The sequence below is a fragment of the Periplaneta americana genome, chromosome 15 (genome assembly GCF_040183065.1).
Source record: "Periplaneta americana isolate PAMFEO1 chromosome 15, P.americana_PAMFEO1_priV1, whole genome shotgun sequence".
NCBI classification, from domain to species: Eukaryota; Metazoa; Arthropoda; class Insecta; order Blattodea; family Blattidae; genus Periplaneta; species Periplaneta americana.
Window position 1 is genome coordinate 66,912,554 of NC_091131.1, and position 18,090 is coordinate 66,930,643.

Below are 18,090 nucleotides of genomic sequence, written 5' to 3' on the forward strand. Positions count from 1 at the left end.
TGGATGTCACTTTCTTGTCGAAAATGAACCAAAACTATCAATGCATAGCTTAAGACATATAGAATGTACATAGAGAGTTATATGGCATTAACACTGATAGTCACTGTCAAGTAATGATCAGAAAATCACAGTTAAGCTTTAAGAGCTAAGCATTTCAAACTTTCAATTGCTTCTCCTGCAAAATGTATTCCAAATGACATCCATCATTCTTGCAGTAGACTCTTCAAATATTTTATCTATATGAGTCGTGGATAGACACCGATATGACTTTCCAAGAATGGTGGCAGAAAGGAAAAGATGTTAGAAGGAAACAAGTCCAAAAGGCTTATAATAGTAGATATAGGTTTCTAAACTGGATTTCTTGATGATTGTCTTCTCATTTATAAAGGTGATGACTACCACAGACAGAAGAACTCCACCAGCTTCGAGAAATATGTAGTTGAGGGAGCGAGTAACTTCAAACTTGCCACTTGCTTCTGTAATAGTGCTTGACAATGCCCCCCATCATTCAGTGCAAGTAGCCTTCCAGTTACCAGACAAAGAAAGAAATCGTTGCTTGGTTAATGAGACATGGCATCTCTTGTTCTCCATATTCATATTTCAAATGCTTCTAGTCTCTTCTCTACACTTCGTCGTAACGTCCATGTTTCTGCCTCATATAATGCCACACAAAGCATTTCACTAGTTTCTTCCTTAGTTATTTTTCCAGAGGTCCGCGGAAGATGCTCCTTTTTCTATTAAAAGCTTCCTTTGCCATTGCTATCCTCCTTTTGACTTTCTGATACCGTAAAGTGGGGTGACTTTGAACTGTTTAAGTTGTCAATAAATTAGTTCAGTTTTTTCGCAATTGGGTACAGCATTTAATTTAGAAAGGCGCTACATTACTGTTCAAAGTCACCTCGGCGTTCAAGACTTTCAGTTCCGTGAATTAAAAACAAAAGAAATAATTCTCATGCCATTTCTTGCTCAAGTTTTCTGCTTTGCAGCGAGACATTTCTTCAGGCCTGCAACGGGATCTCGTGTTCAAATCTCGAAAATATAAATCAGATCTAAAACAACTCACCTCAAATTTATAATACAAACTAACCTAATGAAATGTGCACTGCTGTGGAATAACGGTTAGCATGTCTGATCGTGAAATGAGCGGGCCCGAGATTTTCGCAGAATTAATGGGTAACTTTCGGCATTACGGTGCTGCGATCTTCAGGTCAATATAGGGTGTAGCAGAATGTAGTACGCGATTTTCGGACAGATACCATCGACCTGAAGAGGATGTGGAATATAAACAGGGAGACTCCATCAGTTCTGGATGCCATAGCTGAATGGATAAGATGACACCAAGCAGTGAATCATGTAGTCACAGAAATGCGGTCCCAAGAACTTCAAAATAATCATCCCACAATAAGGAAGTCGGCATAATAAGCCTTAGACTATGGAGAAAACCTTTGAGACTTCCTCAGAGAAAAAAATATAACCAATTAATCGAACATATCATTTACCTGATAGTCTCCTGCATTGCGCCCATAGCATTCAGTGAGCAATGTATAGACAGTGTCCTGGCGCATGACCTTGTGTATGACCTCAGTGCACAGCAGCAGTTCCGACTCATGCTGACGAATGGATGTCACATAACCAGGCCATAGCTCCAGGCGGTGCTTATCAACATTAATGCGGGCCAATGAATCATAATAGTGTCGTCCCACCTAAACAATGAAGTACAATAATATACTTAGGCCAAAACTTAAATTTCACATTCGACACTTGCCTACAAATGACAACATGGAAAGTCACAAATACCAATTTGAAAATGTTAAAGACAATAACCATACCAGTGTTCTTCTTATTTTCTCATTATACACGAAGTGAAGCTGTAAAAAATTTATGTCCCTATTTTCGCACGCAAATGCCCGTTTTCTGCATGCATATCCTTTACTGTCACAGAGTTTTCATTCAATTCTTTCTTGTAAATTAAAGTCTTTTTTTTTTCTTTCCTTTATTTGGAAATTTTAGAATCATTTTACTGGTAATATTTTGATAATTTAGATTATACAAATCAGTGCACCATTAGCCGAACAGCTAGAACATTGGCTTTCCAGAACCCAGGTTTGAATCCCAGTGGATCTAAGTGGAATTAGTGACAGAGGAAGATGGTGTTCGATAATAGGTTTTCACGTTTTCAGTTTCCCTTAGCGGGATTTCACATTTCTCCATTAATTTTCAGTATCATCATACTGGTATGCTGTAGACTGCCTACCATGATGCACCATAGACGAATCTAGAATTACAGTATACCCCTCCTAGATGGGACGCTTTGGATTAATGACAAATAACCACCATTGGGGAGGGGAAATCTGGGATGTTATCATCATCATCGTCATCATTTTAAAGAGGAACACGTAGGGCAATGATGGGACAAAATTACAGATCACTGCAATAATAATAATAATAAATTTGGTGCAATTTTTAACACATCCTGCATAAATATCTATATATTGAGAAAGTACGTGTGATTGGCAAATTACTGTTTCTCACTACAATACAGTTACTTGCTGATATAGCTAAAAAGTCAGGATTTACTTTAACATGTGTCAGTAATCATTTTCAGAGAAGAGCTAACTTTCTCTTATGTGATTGAAATTTCACACAAGAAAGCTTATGGCATCAGAAACAAAATATTGGCTGTACCTTGTTCCAAATAGTGGTATTTTGATTTTCAAAACATAAGAAACTCAAAAATATAACTTCAGTCACAAGTCCGGAGTTACTCACCAGTTGCAGTTTGAGTTTGTCCAGGCAGAGGCGCACCAGCAAGTTGAAAAAGTGCACATAGTGGTAATCCCCAAACTCCAGTACACCCACACATCGGATTGTTATGCGTATCTTTTGTTTATCTGATGGTCGTGTCGAGAAGATCACTAAAGGCTGCATTAAACACATTATGATTAAATATTTCAATATATCTGCTGCTAGGATGACCAGATAGTTTGGATTTTGGCTTAGACCTACTGCAATAAAATTTGCTATCATATTATAAAGTGTGCTATCTAGTATCCTTTGGTGAATAATTTTATTAACAGCAAAATATATTTAATATTGCGCTTTCTTTTACATTTTTAATTTTAATTTTTATATTAAAGGCATAAAATAATAATTACAGTACTTCAAGAAAAATAAGTATCCCTTTGTCGGTCATCACTTTCTGTTCATTCATCCGAGGAATTATTTAAAAAAAAAGTTTGCTTTCTTATTTGATGTTGCTGTTTCTGACATTGGATTATTATGTTTTTTCTTCTTATTTTTATTGCACTCAAGGCCCCAAAGGGCACGACTGCTCATCCTATGGGGCAGTAGGCCTGTACAATAGAGTAAGTAAATTACAATCACACATTTAAAATGTGTAAACTTACAGTTTAAATTGAGAGAGAAATTGGAAAAATGAATAATAAACAGGCAATATAATTAGTTATAGAAAATAATGACAATACATTCACTGCTTACATTTACACTGAAAGTTGAGGAACTCACATTAGAGGGAAAAGGAGATGATTAGTTTGATAGAAGTGAGAAGAGAATTTTGAACAGATATTGAGAAATGTTTTGTGCGCTTTACATTTTTTATTTCTGTTAGCAAACTGTTAAAATTTGAAATGATAATTGACGATATTTGGGCAGCAGCCTATGTGCGTTGAGAATCAACATTCCATTTAATGGTACACATTTATTTCCGCCAAAGCATAAAGTGTGAGCAATATTCACGCAATAACAACATTATAAAGTAAACACCATTTTGCACATACTGTAGGATGGATGGTTTAGACAGAATCAACACCAGTGTTGAAATTTTACATACCCTAAACAGAAAACTAACATTTTTATTAACAATTTTACAATACAGTATCATATAATTATAGAAAAATTCGCAGATTTAAATATTTCTATTTCTCCAGAGGTAACTTTCCCGAACGCCAGGAATTTCACATGAAAAAAAAAGGGGGGATATTTAGGACATTTTCTCGGGACAATGAAATAATAGGTTCAAAACCAGGACTACGTCTGGTCACTCTATGTATAATGAATGTTATATCATTACACACCTATGCATATTATTATGCAAATATTTTGTCATATTTCTTTTATATACCAGTACCAGTTGTATATATAGAGAGACTGAACTGGATTGCCAAGTGTGCAGGGGATAGTTTGACATGTGTTACATGGTCTTCATGCCAGTCAACTTACATTATGTAAGCAAATGCTGAGGAGATTAGGAAAACTGAAAAATATATACACACATACACACACACTGAAGTAGTGTACAGTATAATGGTTTATGGAAAACTGACAGGCAGAAAAATATTTGGACGACAGAAATTAATATTAGGTACTTGAAGATATTACTAACCTGTGAGGCATCAGAACCTTGGGGCTGATTCACAAAAATATAAATTTTACAAATTAATTTACGGTACTTCTATCTAACCACAGAGCTATTGCTTACGTAATGTAGGTGGACTAGGTGGCATGTGACCATCACAAAGACCATGCAACATTCAGAAGACCGTCTCCTGCATGTTCAGCAGCCCAATATAGTTTCTCTGTAGAAGTTAGATTGCATATTATTCTTCTGATTGTGTTAGTGAAGTGTTTAGATTTAAAAGTGATTGTGTTGATGTTGGATTGCGTGTTATTCTTCTGATTGTGTTAGTGAAGTATTTAGATTTAAGAGTGGTTGTGTTGGCATTAGATTGCGTGTTATTCTTCTGATTGTGTTAGTGAAGTGTTTAGGTTAGCCGCTCAGATGACACCACATAGTGAAGTGTTTACAGTCACGCTCAAACCTCCTGATGTTTCGCGAGCACCAGTAACATGTGAGCGTGGCGTTGTCACAACTACACTCCCCATCTCTGTCTCTCAGCGGCAGTAGTTTTAAAAATGTAGCAACAACAACAACACACATACACAACACATCCAATCACCCAATACAACACAAACAAGCTGCATTCCGAACAATGGTACACAGACTACTCAACCTACCAATGAACCAACATCATTATAAAGAAGAGCTAAACGCAACCAAATACATAGCACAAGAAAACGGATACAACCCCAACATAATAGCCAACATAATACGAAAGACAAAATATAATCATAAAAAACATAAGAATACAACACAAACACAAGAACACAAAAAATACATTACACTAACATACGAAAACAAAAACACACACAAGATTGCAACCTCATTCAAGAAATTAAATTACAACATCGCATACAGAACAATACAAAAACATCTCAACACACATACAACACAAACAAACAAATGCAACCACACAGGCGTATACAAACTCAAATGTAACACCTGCAACAACTTCTACATAGGACAGATAGGCAGATCATTTCAAACACGTTACAAAGAACATGTCACAGCCATAACAAAATTACAAAACACTTCCACATATGCAGAACACATCACAAATGCTAACCATACATACAGAGACATCAACACAGACATGGAAATTCTACACATCCAACCAAAAAGCCAGAAACTAAACACACTAGAACAATACGAAATATACAAACACACAAAAACACATCCAAATGAAATTCTCAACACACAACTCAATTTAAGAACACACACACTCTTTGACTCTACATTGCACTACACAAACACATCCCACAGGAAACAAAACAAAAGGCGCCAAGACCAGCAACAACCAGTTCTGAAGATGGCCAATAGCAGGCCGAAACATGTTAACAAGGTAACATAAAATTTAACACGTGAAAGACATATAATACGTTTTCCAAAATGAAAATAGAGACTGAACTTAATTGTAAACGAAGTGTTAGGGATGGGGGAATTAGATTTAGATTGGTTTTAGGATGATAAATAGTGTCAGATGATTAAAGTACGAAACTGATGAAGTGATAAGAGAAAAGAATGGACACGGAAAGACACAGTGTTGAATAAAGGATGATAAATGCATGGGTTGTCCACTAAATTTATAATTTATGTAAGTAGTATAAGAATGGGAATGCTGGCCTGAATACAGGATTGTGAAGGGCCAGCAGGACCAAACGGTTGAGTGACAATAAATCATATCATATCATGTTATTTCAAAGTGACTTCTGACAGAAAATTAAATGTTAATCGTAATGAGAATTCTTCTGTGCACAGAGAATATTTATGAATATCAAGTTTACTTGGTTAACTTATCCTGTCCCCATTACAAATACTACTTACTCACTCACTCACTCCATATACAAGCTTTGTGTGTTTCTATACTAGATTCTTGTATGTAATACACTTACATCAGGGTTGTATTTGGTAGAGGTAAACAACACAGTGCCATCAAAGAGGAATCCTCCAAGTGCCCCTTTACAGTCGTGCAGCATACGTCTCTTCACTACATTGCGATCCTCCTCAGGATCAAAGTCAACACGGTACTGGTAGAGCTGCCAATTAGTCACAGTAAGCAGGCGAAAGTAGTTGGCATGCAGACGCACGCTCTGCCCTGTATTTCCTGTAAGAAAATATTAACTCATTTCAGTTTTAACACAAGCAGCAAAAATATGGGTATCTTCAAGAGATTTAGACAGAGAGCAAGCAACAGAATTAAAATTTGTCGTAGTAATAGAAGAAATTGAAAAATGAAATGTAATTAAAAACGCAGTGAAGGAAAATCTGAATGTACTTTTTGTCGGTTATTTAACGACGCTGTACCAACTACTAATTATGTTATTTAACATCAGTAGAATTGGAGCTAAGAGGGATAAACTTACAGGAGAATGGAGAAACTTACACAACGCAGAACTGCAAGCATCGTATTCTTCACATAACATACCATAGGAACATAAGATCCAAACGTTTGAGATGGGCAGGGCATGTAGCACAGGGGCGAGAAACTTTGTGAATAGAGCAGTCTTCATAACAGCAACTAAGGTAAGAGGAAAGGCTAAGCTCTCTGAGGGTTTTTTTATGGTCATATTGAGGTTTGATTTCAGATAAGTTGGAATTTATATTAAAATACTGTGTTATATAATTTCAGCCTACAACTTATCAAACTTTATACAAATAAAGAATTAATTTTCTGTCATATCACATTGCAATATTATTACCACGAATATTTTCGACTTATAAAAAGTCTCTGAGACAGACTGTTTCCCAGTCCTGATGTAGCACATAAGGGTGAATCCAAAAATGCATATAGTGTGTTAGGTGGAAGACCTGAGGGAAAATGACCTTTGGGGAGACAAAAACGTAGATGGGAGGATATTAAAATGAATTTGAGGGAGGTGGGATATGATGTTAGGGACTGGACTAATCTTGTTCAGGATAGGGACTGATAGTGGACTTATATGAGGGCGGCTATCAACAGGTTTTTTAAACGCCATTTGTAAGTAAGTAAGAATTGGTGATGGCGAGATGAAGCCGAGGATTCTCCATGCGATTATCTGGCATTTGCCTTAGAGCTGAGGAAAACCTAGGAAAAAACCGAACCAAATAACCAACTCAAACGGGAATTGAACCCGCTCCCAAGCGCTGTTCCAGATCAGCAGAGAACGCACCTACCCTCTAAATTTCAGTGGTGTCTCAATCTGGATATTTACTTTTCAGTTTTTATTATAATTAGTACCGCTACCAGTACAAAAAATATTAAAATGATTTGCACATGTTAAATGTGCGGACAACAAATGAGTACATAGTTGATTGACAAAGAGAAATGAAAGAACTAAGGGTGCTATGCATAGACATTTCGCCAGCCCGCGCTACGAGCGTGCTAAACTAGCCCCGACTATCAAGTGATTACTTGTACAGGATTCATATCATATCATATCGCCAACACTGGTTTATAAATACGAAAAACGTTTGTTCACTGATCATCTACCGGAAGCCCGCGCTAAGAATGTCTATGAATATGGCCCTAAAGGACTATTGGAAAGATAAGGCGCACCTTATACGTATACAAGTTATGAAAGTGGTAGAGTCGGCGATTTCCAACCTGTGATCAGCAAGTGATTTGAAAGGGGATTCGCGGAACCAAGGTGTGTTTTCAAACGTATTTTAACTAAATTTCCTTAACTTATGTTCTCTGTTTTTATCAGCTTGCTGGAATATTTTTTATCTTACACTTTTGAGAGACAGAGTTGAAAAGGAATGAGTTCACTTGAGAGACATACCGGTACCTTGTTTTGCAAGTCTTGCATACCGGTATCTATTCGATATTTTTAGTTTCTTACATTCTAAGCATCAGGGTACAACTCTTGTGTTCACCGTTCAGAATAAGATTGGAGCAACGATAAGGAAATTAAACTGTAGTCTCGCTGAGTTATCAATAATGAATTCGATTCATTTCCCACTTTCAGTGGCTTTTTAGCAATGCATGATGATGAACTCCCGTCCAACATCTTTGAAAAAAAAATATGGTTTATTTAACGACGCTCGCAATTGCCGAGGTTATATCAGCAGGGGCGTATTTTGCGGGCTACCGGCGGTAGCCCAAGGAAATTACAAAAGAAAAAGTTTATAATATAACATAATGTAATAATTTTGTATTATTAGTTTTACCATAGTAATTAAAATTAAAGTAATTGTTAGATATATTTTGTGTAATAATAGGGTCAGCGGTAGCCCAAATCCTTTAACCAGTATACACCACTGCATATCAGCATCACCGGTGTGCCGGAATTTTGTCCCACAGAAGTTCTTTTACATACCAGTAAATCTACTTACATGATCCTGTCGCATTTAAGCACACTCAAGTTACCCAGGCCAACAACATCTTTGAATGTACAGAAAACGTCTTCACTGATTATTAAAATTAAGAGTATTATCCTTTCAGCATTTTAGAATTATTATAAATTATTATTTTACATCTTGATTACTCAACTTTTAACACTATATCACACGTGAAAGCATGTATAAAGTTTATATTCCGAATTATTATTATTATTATTATTATTATTATTTTCTGATTCAACCTCAAAATTTGTGTTTCCTTCAACTTTTCTGTTGCAATCTTGGTTGCATGCACCACCAATATATCATGATGTTTCCCGAATTGCAGTATAACACTTAATGGCCTTTTCATCATCATATTTGTGCGAGAGTACATTTTCTGCTCTGATATTCTTAAAGAACGAATATAGAAGTAAATTTAATGGTATGGTAGACTTGCAACTTCACAGTATCTGCAACTGAGCCACACTTCGCAAAGCCACATCAATTATTCCACTGATAACCTTATGGTAAGTCTAAAAGTTTAGGTTTAATTTTTCACAGAAAATACATCAACCATCCCACTTATAATCTTATGATAAGTCTAAAATATTGGTTTCATTTTTCACAACAAAAACATGGTAACGTAAATATCGCTGTCAATTTATCACATACATACTTGCATAAGTGTTCTGCCCATGGACAGGTCTTTCACTGCAAACCTAGCATTCTTCAATCTTTCCTATTTTCTGCCTTTCTCATAGTCCCCGCATATGATCCACATATCTTAATGTCGTCTATCATCTAATTTCTTCTCTGCCGCGAACTCTTCTTCCGTTCACCATTCCTTCCAGTGCATCCTTCAGTAAGCAGTTTCTTCTCAGCCAGTGACCCAACCAATTCCTTTTTCTCTTTCTGATCAGTTTCAGCATCATTCTTTCTTCATCCACCCTTTCCAACACAACTTCGTTTCTTATTCTGTCTGTCCACTTCACACGCTCCATTCTTCTCCATGTGTCAATTTATTATGGGTATTTAATTCATTACATTATGCATATGTTTAATGAGAAAAACAGACAATATGAGCCATTCACAAGCAGAACAACAGTTATGGATAAACCGAATTCGAGTATCTGTGAAAAGATTAACCCTGTGTCTTAGTGAAAACATTGTACGAGGGTCATTTCATAAGCCATGGCAACTATGTTATACCTTCCGAATAACAGAAAATGTGGTAGTTCAGTATATACGTTTGAAAACCTGTTATACATTGTATGGGATGCCACCGCCAGATTGCGTCTGTGTGCATTGGTGACTAGTTGACAGCACACGCAAAAAAGTTAGTATTCTAGAGGCTATGCTCCAAGATGGATGTAAGTAAAGCTGAGCAGTGGTCATACGTGAAAAATTCTAACTACGAGAAGCACTGGGTGATAGTGCATTGCTTCATCGAACTGTTGCACATGGGTGCAACATCAGTTAACAGAGGTGTAAAAATGGACTTGATACAAGACATGCTCTGTCCATCTGGAGCAGTTCCAACGTGAAGGAAATTACATGTTGAATCGAATTATTGCAATTGATGAAACCTAGACATGAGCATATGAGTAATGTACTTTGTTTCCTTTCATACATAATAAAACAAAGACTTCTATTTACGCATCTTTCAATTTCCCTTACCCATTGCCTCCTGTATCCGGACCCAATTTGGTACTAGCATTGCGAAGCACATTCCAGTGACCTTCAATCGCATGTATAGTTAATTTCTATTCCTGCAGCTTTATTGGCTGATATAATATAGTTGCCATGACTTATGAAATGATTTTCGTATAATACTCTTATACTTACTGTGTTTATTATTATTAGGGCCTACTATTATTATTATTATTATTATTATTATTATTATTATTATTATTATTATTATCATCATCACTATAATTATCAATTCATTATGTATACCAGTATTACCTAAATCCCCTACTGTCTGCACAGCAATATAATACCTATATGTGGCACAAAGTATTCCCTAGAGAAGACATTATTTCTTTCTCATTTAATTTTAATACACGGCACAAAGTTACTCCACACAGCTATTATAGCTATAGAGCTAATTCTGGTGTCATTTTAAAGATCATGGCGTAGGCTGTTATTTTATACGCAGCACAATATATTCTCATATTTGTTCAATTTTCTCAAAATCCAACATTTTTTTCATTTTTTAAAACCTCAAAAGCACTCTCTCCAATTCCCCTCAAGAAAATACATGTTTTTCTTACACCTTTCTACTATTGTGTAAAACATTGATTGATGCTAGTATTCCTTTTTGGAAGTTAGAAAATCAGCCCTTACAAACTTTTTGTAAAATTACAGAGGGACCTGTTCCAAGCAAATCAATGCTAAGGAAAAAAATACTTGTCTGTATCCTACGAAAATATAATTCAACACATTTGCAACAAAGTAATAAACGAAAGGCCTTTATGAAACCACATACAGCAGGAAAAACATAGTGTCAAGCAGTGCTGTTATGGAGGCCATACAGGGGCATACATCATATGGGAACCTACAACCTTCTTAATTAATCGTATGGGGAAAAGAACATTTTGTCTGTACAGAGCCATACGGCATATAGGTGCTTAAGTTTTTTGTATGCGGAGATCTGTACAAACATTAGATCATCTCTTGCTGTTCATAATGTATTTTGTTTGATGTTCATAAACAAAAATTCACCACCTCTCTCTCTGCACACTGGAATCCAGAATTACATAAAATAGTTGTTGAAAAACAAGAAGTGCTACAAATACACATTCCAAGATTCATCGAGACAAGTGTGCATCTACGGTGGGGCTACATGGTGTATACTTTAAATCAAGCTTGTTGTACAATTAAAATGTAAAGCAAAAAAAATGTCTTTACTTCTTTAATATTAAAAAAAATCATTTAAAACAGTCGGAGATATAGAGAGAGGAGAGTAAAATATATTTCAAGGGAGAAAACAAGGGGGGGGGGGGGTATGGCCAAGAGAAAAATTACCATGACAGGACTGGTGTCAAGGTAATTATTGGAGTGATGGAACCTGAGAAGGATACAGCACCTAAAACATTTTTTTTTTTTTTTTGTCAGATGAGGGATTGGAAAAACCTATCAGTACAACCATTGTTACACATTCTTTGAGCTTCCTTTGGCCTGGCAGTGTAAAACACAACGATGCTCTTCTCTTCTTATCTGATGCAGCCCCATACATAAAGAAGGCTGGTGATAATAGGAAAATGTTATTCCCTGAAATGATTAATGTAACGTGTTTCGCACATGGTTTTAACAGAACAGCAGAGAAGATTCGCAGTTTATTTCCTGATGTAAATAGGTTGATATCAAACACCAAAAAAATTTTTCTCAAAGTGCCATCTCGAATCCGATTGTTAAAGACAATTGATCCTGAACTTGCTTTGTGTACAGAGCCCATTTTGACAAGATGGAGGACGTGGAATTCTGCTGCTCTGTACTACGTCAACAACTATGTAAGAGTCCAATTCCAAAACTGTCTAAATCCATTTTTTTTTTAAATTGAGATAATGGCGGTTTCGTCATCTACCTAAATGTCTCTAGCAATTTTCTAATGAATGTTGTGCCTAAATTCCCTCTTTTTTTCCATAAATAAGCTTCAAATATGACGAACACTGCAAACAATTAGGAAAAAAGTTATCAGTTTTTGGCGTTTCCTGAATATTGTTAAGAATAGATGTAGACAGTTTTGGAATTGGAGGCTTCGTATATATTTCATGGCATTGAACTTTAACATCTTTTTAACAATGGGTCAATTCCTTCTACCGAAAACATCGTTAATACAGACTTGTCAAAGTATGATCAGTGATCACATTACTGTATATTCAATGGTGGCATACATTTAATTTACGGTATAATAATATAATGTTGTCCTGAGGCAGAAGTGAGTGGAATAGAGCAAATCGGGAATTTCCTGTCATAATGGGGCATCTGGCATACATATCTGCAACAGCTGGTAATTGCTATGAATCTTACCTCGCTTGCTTGGCATCTCATTTGGCTTAGTCCAAATCGTAGACTCAAGTGACTCCTTGGCACGTGAATTCTTGCGCATCTTTCCTCGCTCACTTACAGCTGCACTTCCACCACGGGGTGGTCTGTCCTGTGTCCTGGTTCGGGGAGCGGCAGCTTTACTCAGATCTGAAAGTTAAGAAGCAGAACAATCCATTCAGTTATGTTCAGTTTATAAGTAACAATAGGGCTGCACTGGGGAGTAGGTTTGACTTCCACTTGGGCTTATTATAAGCCTATCTATGCATGTCTTTTTTTTCTCTCCAGAAGTTTTACCCAACTGTGAAGTGAGTGTTAGGTAATACCATGGCGAATCCTCGGGTTCGTTTCTTAATCATCAATTCTATCGATGCTTAGTAACAACGTTGTTAATACAATGTCACTAACAGATTAAAAAAGTAACACGAAACACTTAACTCATTCCTGTCCAGTACGTCACTTTGGATCTACATGTGTGTCGAAAGAAGAATAAAATAGGCCTTGTAAAGGGCAAGTAAGAGCTAAATTAAGGTTTTTGACGATTACTCACCAATTTCCAGGCCTGACAATTGCTTGTCCAGCTCGCGTACATCATGGCAAATATCGCTGCAACTCTCGATGCCACTACTTGTGGTGCTCGAACCATTGCGGCTCACCTGTCGGCATTGAGTAACAGCTGTTAAATAACACTCGTTATTGCAAATTACTTTTTTTTATTCTCTGCAGTTCTAGGAGTTTTAATATGTTCAATTAAATGTGTGTACCTACACGAATGCGATACGGTAGCAACTGTGACGAATATAGATAGAAAATATGAAAGATAGAAAGAAATAAAGAAATAAGCGAAAAAAGGTACTGGTAATAAAAGAAATGAGAAAGGACGAAAGAAAAATAAAGATCGGGTAGACATGAATGTCTTCTTACCGCCTCTTCATTCTCAGTTGAGAGTGGTACAAGCTTTGCTGCCTGCTTACGAGGCATGGCAGGTCGTACTGCTCGTCCACGTGTACGTCCTATCGGCTTTGGATGATCATCCATTATCTGAAGACAAGATACAGAAGACCAGAAAACAATCACTCTTACCGTCATCAACTCCACTATCATCGCTAGAGATGTGAAACACAAGAGAAATATTTATGTTTGAAAATATCATGAAGTCATAGCATATTGAATTACAGTGCAATTTCTTCAATAATTTTGCGTTGTCTATTTCATGCTATAAGGACTTAATTTATCATCTCTAATCTGCAGTTTCTTTTGCACCCAATAAGTTAGGCATAACTGTCGCTTTACTGTATATATTTTTTTTACTTTACTATCACTCTCATTCTCACTTTGAGAGAGTAACAGAGGCTAAGGGCGTTCGAGAATAAGGTGCTTAGGAAAATATTTGGGGCCAAGAGGGAAGAAGTTACAGGAGAATGGAGAAAGTTACACAACATAGAACTGCACGCATTGTATTCTTCACCTGACATAATTAAGAATATTAAATCCATACGTATGAGATGGGCAGGGCATATAGCACGTATGAGTGAATCCAGAAATGCATATAGAGTGTTAGTTGGGAGGCCGGAGGGAAAAATACCTTTGGTGAGGCCGAGACGTAGATGGGAGGACAATATAAAAATGGATTTTAGGGAAGTGGGATATGATGATAGAGACCAGGGCTCATAGGTTGCATTAGTATCGAGCTTGTTGGCGAGGGATCGACGGGCAAAGGAGAGCGATTCTGATGTCACAAGATAGCTGAGTGCGCCAAAGCTCAAATGCTTCAAAGCAGTATCTCGTGTTTTTTCTTGTTTATGTTGTTTTGAATGCATTATGCCAAGTCAATGGTGTGCTGTTGCGGTATGCAACAATTCTAACGATAAAAATAAAGAGTTGTCTTTCTTTTACCATTCCTAAAGATTTAGGAATTAAAAAAAAATGGGTAATTGCGTGCAAAAGGCAGGATAAATTCAATCTTGATACAAGCAGAGTATGCTCTGATCATTTTAAAGATGATGATTTTCTTCCTGATTTTCGAGCAGCATTAATGAAAATAAAGCCGAAACGACCGAGAATGTTAAAGCCTACAGGTAAGTTTAAATAAATCACATAGGCCTACATAAGCAGCCTATATTAATGCCAGCTTTGTATTATTAGATTAGGTTCATCTATGTTAACCTTTAATTTATTTTCTTTCTTTTGTAATCTCTGCAGGGTCGTACATAACTTACAATTAACAAAATAATCATGCTATTTATATTAACAGTCGCATACCAAAGGGGTGCAGGTTTACGACTGATACCAGTAATGTTTTTTCACTATAATTCTCATTACATTGGTTTTATATTAACGATTTATGACATTTTGTCATTATGACATAATCAATGGGTTAATCATAATAGCCTCCAGTGACAATTATTCATTGTTGAGTTATAATGAGTATTGTAAATGAACGTGTTGCAAGAAGGCTAGAATATCTACCTCTATCTAGTCCTCTTGATAGGGAACGATGGCGGGCTTATGTGAGGGCGGCAATGAACCTCCGGGTTCCTTAAAAGCCATTTGTAAGTAACTAGCCTATCATAACAAAAAGTAGAGGTTTTCTAAACAGTTTTGCGTATGAAAAGAAGACCAGTTCTGAACACCGTGAAATAAAGTTACTTTTTTGTACACTTTGCGTTATAAACAGTATTTATCGTTAGTTAAAATCGTGCTAAATACGCCACATTATTGCACACCAGTGCCGTAAAATATTGCTATAGCAACTAAAACTCAGTGATGGCATAACTTGTACCATAATACGTATTGTAGTATACCGTACCCTACTAAATGACTTTCTAAAATAAAGGGCTTGCTCTCAAATAAATCATAACTGCATCCTGTGAGTAGAGGTTTTCTTAATATTATTTGAAACAATTAGGCTTACCTTACTTCCCAGCACAAACTTTCTACGTCTCTGACCAGAGGATAAATAACTTACTGTAATTGGCGACAGAGCAAGAACGACAATTCAGTGTCTATATTTTCGTAAAATTGGCCAATCAAATCGTGTTCTGTCTGATTCCGCCAATCCATGACCAATCAGATTACAGTATATGTGGTCCGCTTCAATAATGGTTTTACCCAAGATCACAGATGAGATATAGATCAAGGCATGTAGCATGCAATAATCAGGGTTTTATTTAACATTTTTGCCGCCATTAAGAAGAATGCTCCCGCTCAACGGAAATTTAATCAAAATTAAGGTAGAGAATTGAATTAATATTAGAATGAAAGTAGTAAATAAGAGGAAATAGTAGGCTACACAGAAATAAAAATGTAACTTTGTGCCAATCTTCGATTCTGCCCCACACCACACACGGGACTGACGTCCGATATGTTTAGTTAAGGGGATTATTTAAGTGATACGAGACCGAGAAATTGAGTTTCATCTAACTTCAGATATCAATAATGATGTATTAGCCTACAGTAGCGGTACCTCCAGCGATCACCATCCTGTTTTTTGCTGAATCTGAAATCTTCAAAATTTTGTTTCATCCCCTGACTAGTGAAATAGTCCTCATTACTTCGTTTATTGTCCAGAATGCTGGATCATCACGTCTAATTTTACTTACCGGTATTTTATTTTCACACTCATCGTCATTACTTTCATTATGTGAATACATCGATAGACATTAATTTCACTTTCACTATCGTAATTAGTTGTAATACAGTAGAAGTCGTATCACAGAACACTGAAGATGTAGTACTCGATCTGTTTACGAAATAACTCTCTCTGTTTAATATTTAGCAACTTGAAAAAATGCACTATACAGTATTTTGTGTCATGTTACCGGTATCTAAGCACTTTGTTACTTTTATAATCTGTTTTCTATATCACATCCTAACTTAATATTATTTAAATTTAATACCTTAAAACTATTATAATCTAGCAATTTATTACAGCCGCACATCTAAGCACATCATAACTTGAATACTTATTCATTCCAACTGCAAAGTTTATATTTGATACAACAATGAAATGAAATTATGGGTGTTGAAAACTTGAGGAAAGTCGGAAACTTAATCAACAATGGAATGATTTCGAAAGATTGTAAAGGATATTATCGCCACGGCCTCATGCTTAACATGCTGGCATCATACAATAACGTGCGGTGTGCTTTTAAAACATAATTTTGCCGACCGATTGTTGCTCTGTAGGGTTCACTCTACGCATCACGTTGTCACGTCTACTTCCTCGATAAGAATAAGCACTAGTTTGTTATATTGTTAAATGGCTATTATTATTATTATTATTACTTACTGGCTTTTAACCCTTTGAAGCACAAATTAATTTTTTATGTTTTCATATCATGGATCATACCAAAGCTTCAATTTTTTTCAACATTTTAACTCTGCACACAATTTCAAATCACAGATGGCACCTCTATGTTTACTCAAGAGATGGTTTCTTGGTGGAATATCTGTGCCATAAAATTTAGAAAGAAAGAAAACGGTGGTTCTTCTGAGTAACCACTATGCTGCAAAGGGTTAAGGAACCCGGAGGTTCATTGCCGCCCTCACATAAGCCCGCCATTGGTCCCTATCCTGAGCAAGATTAATCCAGTCTCTATCATCATATCCCACCTCCCTCAAATCCATTTTAATATTATCTTCCCATCTACGTCTCGGCCTCCCTAAAGGTCTTTTTCCCTCCGGCCTCCCAACTAACACTCTATATGCATTTTTGGATTCGCCCATACGTGCTACATGTCCTGCCCATCTCAAACGTCTGGATTTAATGTTCCTAATTATGTCAGGTGAAGAATACAATGCGTGCAGTTCTGTGTTGTGTAACTTTCTCCATTCTCCTGTAACTTCATCCCTCTTAGCCCCAAATATTTTCCTAAGCACCTTATTCTCAAACACCCTTAAGCTATGTTCCTCTCTCAAAGTGAGAGTCCAAGTTTCACAACCATACAGAACAACCGGTAATATAACTGTTTTATAAATTCTAACTTTCAGATTTTTCCACAGCAGACTGGATGATAAAAGTTTCTCAACCGAATAATAACACGCATTTCCCATATTTATTCTGTGTTTGATTTCCTCCCGAGTATCATTTATATTTGTTACTGTTGCTCCCAGATATTTGAACTTCTCCACCTCTTCAAAAGATAAATTTCCAATTTTTATATTTCCATTTCGTACAATATTCTCGTCACGAGACATAATCATATACTTTGTCTTTTCGGGATTTACTTCCAAACCTATCTCTTTACTTGCGTCCAATAAAATTCCCGTGTTTTCCCTAATCGTTTGTGGATTTTCTCCTAACATATTCACGTCATCCGCAT

General features: G+C 36.3%; 1 protein-coding gene across 2 annotated transcripts in view; it reads right to left on the minus strand.

Annotated features, from left to right (window-relative positions):
• LOC138715073 (piwi-like protein Siwi) overlaps positions 1–17,413 on the minus strand; it is a 38,518-nt gene extending 21,105 nt beyond the window's left edge. Inside the window, exons 1-6 of one of the 2 annotated variants that reach the window (XM_069847566.1) lie at positions 13,691–17,413; positions 13,317–13,422; positions 12,752–12,916; positions 6,310–6,521; positions 2,770–2,922; positions 1,500–1,703 (exon numbers count right to left, since the gene is read on the minus strand). In XM_069847566.1, the coding sequence (XP_069703667.1) occupies positions 1,500–1,703; positions 2,770–2,922; positions 6,310–6,521; positions 12,752–12,916; positions 13,317–13,422; positions 13,691–13,870 (1,020 nt within the window). In that variant the 5' untranslated portion in view covers positions 13,871–17,413. The remainder of the gene's footprint in view (positions 1–1,499; positions 1,704–2,769; positions 2,923–6,309; positions 6,522–12,751; positions 12,917–13,316; positions 13,423–13,690) is intronic. The other variant, XM_069847565.1, reaches the window with a different exon arrangement.
• Positions 17,414–18,090: the final 677 nt, after the last annotated feature.